Here is a 9,593-nt window from a genome sequence, read left to right as displayed (position 1 = left end):
AAAAGTAATTGACAAAGAAATTCACGATTGTCATATTTTATTATGTAGGATACAGAACTGGACTGTAGTCAAGTAAACTTACTTACACATTCTAAATACGTGTTCTTTGCGTCAGTGTTTCGATGTTATATTTTATAACCATATAAATTATTCAAACAATTAAAATACATGCCCTACCGTTGATTGTGCACACTTTTGCCTGAAATGAATCTGCCACTGCCAGGCCCACGCACAGTCAATATAAATATAAGTAATTATATTCTTTCATCTGATTTAACCAAATGCTGATAGGTTATAGCTACTGAGTGTTCTAGTTTTACTCATGCAATAATGCATAACACAAAAACACTGCAGCCAGTAGATGGCGGTAGTACCCTCAGGGCTTAGAACAGCCCTGTTTCCAGCATTGTGACTATGTATTTGCAAAGGATGATACAAGCAAAACAATCTAATCATAAAATTAAATAAAGTTGTTGCATAAATGAAGTGAGAATAATTCCCTCTTAATCCATAAAATGGAAATACTAATAACTAAAGTAAGTTTACTTGACTACAGTCCAGTCCTGTATCCTACATAATAAAATATGACAATCATGAATGTCTTTCTTTTTATGAAATCAGTATCCCACATTTGTTTTAAACACTTGCAAATGATATATGGTAGAAACCAATATTATAGGATTGATATAATATTTACAATGTAAAGTCCTGTACTCTGCAGGTGCTGGTAAAGAGCAATACAATGACAACCTTTCCAAACAAAACAACTAGTAGGTAGGTAGGTAAGTAGGTAGGCAGGCAGATAGGTAGGTAGGTAGGTAGGTAGACAGACAGACAGACAGACAGATGGATAGATATAGACAGACAGACAGACAGATGGATAGATATAGACAGACAGACAGACAGATGGATAGATATAGACAGACAGACAGACAGACAGACAGACAGATAAATAGATGGATATCATAGATGGATATCATAGATAGATAGACAGATAGATAGATGGATATCATAGATGGATAGATAGATAGATAGATAGACAGATAGATAGATATAGACAGACAGGCAGACAGACAGACAGACAGACAGATAAATAGATGGATATCATAGATGGATATCATAGATAGATAGACAGATGGATATCATAGATAGATAGATAGACAAATAGATAGATATGATCAGACAGACACACAGACAGATAGATAGATAGATATCATAGATAGATACTTCATTCATCCCAAATTGTGAAATGTGTGGAAACAAGTATAAACATAATAACATGAAATACAAATGAAAGCAATAGACAGGAATATATGCATATACAGTATAAGGACACGATGAATATTATAACATTTAATGTAGCCTTACTATGAAGGCTGACCTAAATACGGTGCTTTTCTACAGATTACTTTATTACTGCACTGGTAAGGTAAAATTAGGCCGATTAATAAAATGTGAAGTGCTTTGTAACTTTGACTGAATACACAAAAAACAATGAAGAAAGAGTTTCCTCTGGGCTGCTTCGCTGCCAGCTGCTCCCCCGGGACCCGAAGTGGCGTAGCCTGTACTTCAACATCAATGCCGACGAAAGTGCTCGATATATGCTGTATTGAACCAATAAACTAACACAAACTAACTGTATCACCATAACATGATGATGATGATGGTGATAAAGAATGCATCTAACGTTTCGCTGTTCATTATAATAAAAAAACAGAGCATTAAACAAGCCATCATGCTCTTACTTTGAAATCATGCGGAAATGTCGTCATCAGCAGGCCATCACGTGGTTTCCGAAAATAACCGAGTTACACGAGTAGATTTTAGCTGAGACCAGAGGAAAGTTTGTCTCAAAATTCCGTGTGTGTAAAAAGACGATCCACAAGCAAACATTTGAGATCCACGAGCAGAGAGTTGAGATCCACAAGCGCATTTTTGGTCGACAAATACAAAATGGATTCACAAATGCCTGATCGAAAGTTGTAAATGTTAAAGAGATATTCACAGGTCTTTTTTTTATTTGTGAACATATTTAGCGTATTTGCAGATCCGTTTTACATTTGCAAATTTATTTGTGAGTTTCCAAATCTTTTAAATGCATTTGTGGATTGTGTTTTACATTTCCAAATCACATATTTACACACAAATAATTTTTATGTTCACACAAATAATTATGAGACATATCTATGCCCATAGCACATGTTCAATGTGAAAAGTGACCGTAGATAGATTACTTCAGTTGCAATTTGGTGCCATACATATATATTTTTTTTTTAATTAAAAAAAAAAGAAGAAAAAAACAAAAACACCTTGAATTTCAGGCGGGGCGCGGGGCTCCGTTGGCATGGCGCAGCACCCCGCCAAGACAATGGTAGGGGAAACACTGAGTTAAGTATTGCATAATGAAGTATTGCACAAGAGGAGCAGAGCTTCAAGTCTAACCTCTAGACTTATTTTTGTGATGTAGGCCGGATTGACTCGCAAGAAATCATGCAGTCTCTGCGTGACCTGGGGGTGAACATCTCTGAGGAACAGTCTGAGCAGATCCTCAGAAGGTGAGAGAAACGCTGTGATCCACCTCTAATACACATCTTGGATTCACACTTCTGTTCATTCAGTGTGTGTGTGTGTTTCTTTTTTATGTCTCTCTTTAACTACTCTTCCGTAATATCATTACGTTTTAACTCGGCTGCTGTTCTTTTCTACTCATGTAAACTTCTAATGTTCTATCCATTAGCAGCAACTGTCTCATGTTATGTCTCAGTGTGATCCCCCTCTAACCACCTCCTGTCTGTCCTCCTGTCTGTCCCCTTGTCTGTCTGTTCTTCTCTTTGGGTGCTCTCAGAATATGGAGGGGTCATATCTGGGCCCCTATCTTGTAGTAAGTAGCTCCTATAGTGTTAATCTTCAGTGCTAATCAGTCAGTCTAATTCAGTTACTGCAATTTATTTAGCTATTTCAGAATGACCAATTAACACAATGGAAAAACTAAGAAATGCTGTGTTAATACAGTGAATCAGGCACAGAGTGCAAGCAAAGCATCCTGCAACAACAGAATGCACTTGAACTCATAGATGGAGCCATGATCACAGTATCACAACTTTGGAGAAGTAACAGTGCATGTGAGCAGACTGCCATCTTTGTTCTTTCTACTCTCTAAAACTGTCAGATTCATAAAACTGTTTTATTTTCCTCCCCAGTATGGACAAAAATGGCACAATGACTATTGACTGGAATGAGTGGCGGGATTATCACCTCCTCCATCCAGCAGACAACATACCTGAGATCATCCTCTACTGGAAACACTCCACGGTACACACTCTGCTTCAAAACCAACATTATGAGTCAAATCTCATCTCTCCTACTGAAATATACTGAATAAATAAGTGTGAGCAATGCATGAGAAGACCAAGAAGTAAATATGTCTCCAGGATGTCACGTTAGAAATTATGAAAATACTATAGAAACATAAATAAACGGGCACTAATAGATGCTAATTGTATTAGCTTGCTTACCCTGAGATATGTCCTCCTCAACCTACCACCCACAAAAAGAGTAATAATTAACCCCATGAACAATATTTAGCTTTGAACGGAGCAGATAATCAACCTTGTTTCACCTTCTGGAATTTTATAATGAATTATAATAATGATAACACTGAATCCTTTGTTAAGCCCAATGGAGGATAACATAGACCCCATACAGCAGTTTTAACTGTATCACACCGCACCGGCACATCAGTGTGCTGATCACAGAGGATGTGTAGGGGGTGGTGCCAGACTGGTAAATAAAATCATGTGACCACAAAGCTTTGCTCACGTTGGCTGTCTCCCCTTTATCATCAGCACTTAACCCAGAGGCATGTTTCTCTTTGACTAGTCCTGTGAGGGGACCCCCAGACATGCAGCTCAGTTGCATGTCCCCCCAGTAGAGACTTACCTCTGCTGATGCGTGCCGTGCACTACATCAAACTAATATTGTATCTCAATATCAGTTTGACAGAAATAGCAGCATCTGTGTTTGATGGTATGAGTATGGTATACACCATTTATACTCTGCTCCCCCCTCAGATCTTTGATGTTGGTGAGAGTGTGTTGGTCCCTGATGAGTTCACAGCAGAAGAGAAGAAAACAGGAATGTTGTGGCGACATCTAGTGGCTGGAGGTGGAGCAGGCGCTGTGTCTCGAACCTGTACTGCACCACTGGACAGGCTCAAAGTACTCATGCAGGTAAAGCATAACACACTGATGACTTTACTAAACAAAAGGAAGATATTGAGTGGTCACAGTGTGAAAACAAGCGGACTGTGTTTCCTGTACTGGGCTCCAGGTTCACTCCTCCAAGAGCAACAGCATGCATATCTCTGGAGGCTTCATGCAGATGATCCGAGAGGGAGGTGTGAGGTCACTGTGGCGAGGCAACGGCATCAACGTCCTTAAAATAGCCCCAGAGTCTGCTATTAAGTTCATGGCCTACGAACAGGTTTGCACCAATACAGCAATGACCCCAATAAGAGTTTTATTTCCCTCACATTTTGTGCTGTTGCATGACATAAACATTCCTGTCCGTCAGATTAAACGATTGATGGGAAGTAACCAGGAGACGCTGGGCATTGCGGAGCGGCTGGTGGCCGGCTCTCTGGCTGGAGCCATCGCTCAGAGCAGCATCTACCCCATGGAGGTTAGAGACCAGGATCACTAATGCCTTTACCAGAGAGACCTCGCTAACAAAAGAATTCTATTCATTTTGTCACTGTTTTGTAGCAACTTATGTTGTTTTTTTTGTATGCAGAAAGTGGATTATTTTTGTATTGTGACTGACTGCCCATTTGAACTTTTAGCCTTGAAACCATCATGTGAAACTGTACTGTGACCTCCTTTCTGGAGGAATCAGATCTTCACACGCAGACTCACAGACCTCCAGTTATGCACAAAGTGTGAGCAAGTCATTTATGTAAATGAGGTTCATAACACTCAAGCTATTTAAATGTGACAGATAATGCACGGCATATATATAATAGTCTATGTTTGTTGGACAAAGTGGTGTTTTCCTTCGCCTGTCAGAAGGCCTGACGACCCTCTCTGTCCACTCGCTCAGGTCCTGAAGACACGCTTAGCTCTGAGGAAGACGGGCCAGTACTCGGGCATCGTGCAATGTGCCAAACATATCTTTCAGAAGGAGGGGGCGGCTGCTTTCTACAAGGGCTACGTCCCCAACATGCTGGGCATCATCCCCTACGCTGGCATCGACCTGGCAGTCTATGAGGTGTGTGGTGGTTGTCATTCTGATGGCCTGTGGGGTACAACTGTCCCTGAGTCTGGTGTATTTTGTCCGGATGCTGCGGTACTGCCTGCCAACGGGAGCAGGCAGAACAGTTTGTTGCTGGGGTGATGGTGATGATACCTTCTCTTTGTTGTGTGGTTGAAAGTGACAGCTGTCCTCCCCTCTGTAGACTCTGAAGAATTACTGGCTCCAGCGCTTCGCCACAGACAGCGCTGACCCGGGGGTGTTCGTGCTGCTGGCCTGCGGCACCACCTCCTGCACCTGTGGCCAGCTGTCCAGCTACCCCCTGGCCCTGGTCCGCACTCGGATGCAGGCACAAGGTCAGTCCCTGCAGAACTCTCCTGTACTGTACACAGTGGTGGAAGGTAACCAAGTATATTTACCCAAGTATTGTACTTAAGTACTTTTTTGTACACATTTGTACTGTACTTGAGTATTTCATTTTAATGCCACTTTATACTTTTACTATGCTACATATCAGAGGAAAAATATTGCACGTTTTACTATATTTATTTCACATAAACATTTACTAGTTACTTTGTACATATGCAAATATGCTAATATGGCATAATGCAATACGGTACTACTAATCTACGCAGTATTTCACGTGTCAACATTTGGTCCACAACGACAAACTACAATACTTATGCTCTTGAAAGTATAAAAACATTATAATATAATTACTATTATTATAACAAAGTACTAAGATCTATTCTGCATAAAAAGTACTTTTACTGTTGATATAATGCATTTAGTTGATAATACTAATTTTGTACTTTTCCTTAAGTAAAGGATATGGGTTATTCTTACAACACTGACAGCTGCTGTCTGTTCAAAATGTATAAAGATATGATCAGGTTCAGGAACAGCCCCATCCATTATTCTTATTAGTCAGTACTTTTTTGTAAGGACTGTACCTATTGCTACAACATTTTAATTTCTTAAATCTCTCTTACTAGAGCTGGACAGAAGTCGTTTCTTATATCAATTTTCCAAAAGTCTTAAAAATGCTAATACATGGAAAGTAGGACTTTATGAATCCTTTTTCTTACCCACAGTATGAGGATTTACTGAACTCCTCTGGACAGACAGCAGCTGTTACTACGCTGACTTCACTTATATTCAGGGGAGGGAATCTGTTTTTTAGCACTGATAAATATAGGCGAAGCTCGATTTATAACGTTGCAGTAAAAAAGAGTGTGTAATGAACACACTAAGATATACAAAGTATATAACACGAAGCAATAACAGTAGCTAGTGCATGTACGAGCACAAAACATTTTGCAGGTGCAAGTAGATTCCAACATATGCTAATGGTAATGAAAGATATAAGAGCTAGAACTAAAATAAGAATACAGTTCTAAATGTAAAGTTTATATAGTTGAAAATATTCACAGGTAGAAGGTAACTAAGTAGTTTTACTCCAGAACTTTACTTCAGTTACAATTTTGGGGAGTTGTACTTAAAGGTCCAGGTTGGAGCATCTGTGGTGTACGTGGTGTTTCAGGAGTCAACATGTGTTAGATCAGCCTGTCTCCCTCTGTTTTCCTCAGCTACCCAGGAAGGGGGCCCTCAAATGACCATGAGCACCCTGTTCAGACACATCATTAAGACCGAGGGGCCCTTGGGACTCTACCGGGGCCTGACTCCCAACTTCATGAAGGTCATTCCATCAGTCAGCATCAGCTATGTGGTCTACGAGTACCTCAAGGTCCAACTGGGGGTCCAGTCAAAGTGAGGAGGGGCAGAGGCTGGAGGCTGGCGGCTTTATGCGTTTGTTTTGAGCTGAAGATTTGCTGCGTTGGCCTCCAAGAAACATGCAGCTGACACTCAACATATTCAAATCCCATTATGAAATATCAGGGTTTGAAAGATAAATGTGAGGTGATATGAATGAAGAGGAATGAGAACCTGAAGGCAGAGAGGTTGATGAAGACTCCATTGAAGCAACTCATTATAGTTGCTCTTATATGAACATGTCTTGCGCAATTCAGGGGACAAATGTTTACATTAAATTCATGGCAGTAGTTTACTGGGGTACCAGCAACTTGCCAATGATATGTCAGGAGCTCCTGCTCAGTGTGAAGGAAGACTCTTTGTCTTAAAGGGCTCTGCTATAGCACATCACAAACATCATTCATGTTTTTCTTTCATATCACGTGTGCTCTCAGGCTCTCTCAGTTGGCCGCTTGCTGCAGCCACAAGGAGAACGTACAGTAGCTGTAGCTTTAGTAATTCATACGCACACAAGATTGAATCAGGACCATAATGTTGTTTATGGAACATTTCCTTTTTGTTTTCCAAGGTCCACTGCTCCTTTAGTTGCTTTAAATCCATTCAGATCCATTCAGTCAGTTGTTTTAGGGAGCGAGATGTGACCAAGCAGGAAAGCAGCAACATGTCTCATCATGATGTGACTTCATTTGTTTAACAATGATACACTGGACAGCATGTTTTTAGGGTTATATTTTGTGCTTTTTGACCTTATTATTCAGTCCAGAACAGGAGAGACAGGAAGGGGAGGACATGCAGCATTTGTACTGTTAAGGGAAACATTGTGAGACACTGCACATTCTGTATTTTTAAGAAATAGCAGTATAAAATGTTGAGTTTAGTGTCACTCCTATGGGTGTGTACTCATGGGACACACTTCCATTCTTCCTTATTCCTGTACAAAATATCAGTTATCATATGTTTTCTTTAAAAGCAGGCCCCCTCTATACAGGTTTAAAATGAGTCATCAGGAAAAAATGTCTTAGCTAGTGACATTTGAATATTTCACTGGGTTGTCGGCTGAAGACATTTCCATTTTTTCTTGTATGAAGTGAATACAAGTCCTTCATTTGACCTGCTGCAGCTCTCTGACTGAAGCTGCAGATCCACGAGTGCCTTGTGTGCCTCTTACTTAAATGCACTTGAACACTATTAGAGGGGAAGTCTGTGGAACATTGAATGCACTTTAAGGTACTCCGCTTTAACTCCTGATTTTATTATTATTAATGTATTTATGTATTTATTTTTACAAAAAAGGATTCATGACTGCATTTGTGATATATTGGTTATGCTGAATAAATAATATACAGGTCTCTTTGATTTCAGAGTAATCTGTGGCCTTGGTGAAAATCTGAGAACTGGAAGTAATCTGACATGGTTTCAAAGAAATAGAATGTTCAATACAAAGTTAAACAGAAAAAAAGGAAACAATAATGTGAATAAGTGGAGTAGAATATTTAAATCAAACCAATATTTTTGTGTAATAGTTGGAAAATGATTAAAACTCAACTAATTATTGGGAAATGTGTTTTTGTCATCATTGATATGTTGTCATGTGTAAATGCAGTTGCAACCACAGTATCAACACACATATTTATATCTACCTATATGTCCCTCTCCATATACAGTCCCCTCCAAAACTATTGGAACAGCGAGGCCAACTGCTTTATTTTTGCTGTACACTGAAAACAATTAGGTTTGACATCAGAAGATGAATATGAGACAAAAGGTCAGTATTTCAGCTTTTCATTCCAGGTATTTACATCTAGATCTGTTAAACGACTGAGAAGAAAGCACCTTTTGTTTAAACCCACCCATTTTTCATGTGAGCAAAAGTATTGGAACAGAGACTTTAAAGTGAATAATACTTAGTATTTAGTTGCAAATCCGTTGCTTGCAATAACTGCATCAAGCCTGCAACCCATTGACATCACCAAACATTTGCATTCTTCTTTGTGATGCTCTTCCAGGCTTTCACCGCAGCCTCTTTCAGTTGTTGTTTGTTTCGGGGGGGTTTCTCCCTTCAGTCTCCTCTTCAGCAGGTAACATGCACGCTCAACAGGGTTGTAGTCTGGAGATTGACTTGGCCAGACCTTCTTTTCCCTGATAAACTCCTTGGTGTGTTTTGGCAGTGTGTTTGGGTCGTTGTCTTGCTGCATGATGAAGGATCTCCAGATCAGTTTGGTTGCATCTCTCTTTAAATTGGCAGACAAAATGTCTCTGTAGACTTCTGAGTTCATTTGGCTGCTGCCATCATGTGCTACATCATCAATGAAGATCAATGAGCCCGTCCAGAAGAAGCCATGCAAGCCCAAGCCATGACATCACCTCCACCATGTTTCACAGATGAGCTTGTGTGTTTGGGATCATGAGCAGATCCTTTTTTTCTCCACACGTTGGCCTTTCCATCACTTTGGTAAAGGTTCATCTTTGTCTCATCAGTCCATAAAACGTTGTCCCAGAACTTTTGAGCCTCGTCTCTGTACTTCTTAGCTAATTCAAATCTGGCCTTCATTAGGGCCCGAGCACGGAGCGTG

At 40.0% G+C, this 9,593-nt stretch overlaps 1 protein-coding gene across 3 annotated transcripts in view; it reads left to right on the top strand.

Annotated features, from left to right (window-relative positions):
* slc25a25b (solute carrier family 25 member 25b) overlaps positions 1–8,580 on the top strand; it is a 20,013-nt gene extending 11,433 nt beyond the window's left edge. Inside the window, exons 1-9 of one of the 3 annotated variants that reach the window (XM_034133067.1) lie at positions 2,336–2,371; positions 2,468–2,555; positions 3,201–3,312; positions 4,071–4,229; positions 4,330–4,482; positions 4,573–4,680; positions 5,098–5,265; positions 5,453–5,603; positions 6,837–8,580. In XM_034133067.1, the coding sequence (XP_033988958.1) occupies positions 2,491–2,555; positions 3,201–3,312; positions 4,071–4,229; positions 4,330–4,482; positions 4,573–4,680; positions 5,098–5,265; positions 5,453–5,603; positions 6,837–7,021 (1,101 nt within the window). In that variant the 5' untranslated portion in view covers positions 2,336–2,371; positions 2,468–2,490 and the 3' untranslated portion in view covers positions 7,022–8,580. Of the gene's footprint in view, positions 1–2,335; positions 2,372–2,448; positions 2,556–3,200; positions 3,313–4,070; positions 4,230–4,329; positions 4,483–4,572; positions 4,681–5,097; positions 5,266–5,452; positions 5,604–6,836 lie in introns of those variants that run through there. The other 2 variants (XM_034133065.1, XM_034133066.1) reach the window with 2 other exon arrangements.
* The last annotated feature ends 1,013 nt before the right edge of the window (positions 8,581–9,593 follow it).

The sequence above is a fragment of the Trematomus bernacchii genome, unplaced genomic scaffold, assembly GCF_902827165.1.
Source record: "Trematomus bernacchii unplaced genomic scaffold, fTreBer1.1, whole genome shotgun sequence".
In the NCBI taxonomy this organism is placed as follows: Eukaryota; Metazoa; Chordata; class Actinopteri; order Perciformes; family Nototheniidae; genus Trematomus; species Trematomus bernacchii.
This window is presented reverse-complemented; position numbering and strand designations above follow the sequence as displayed.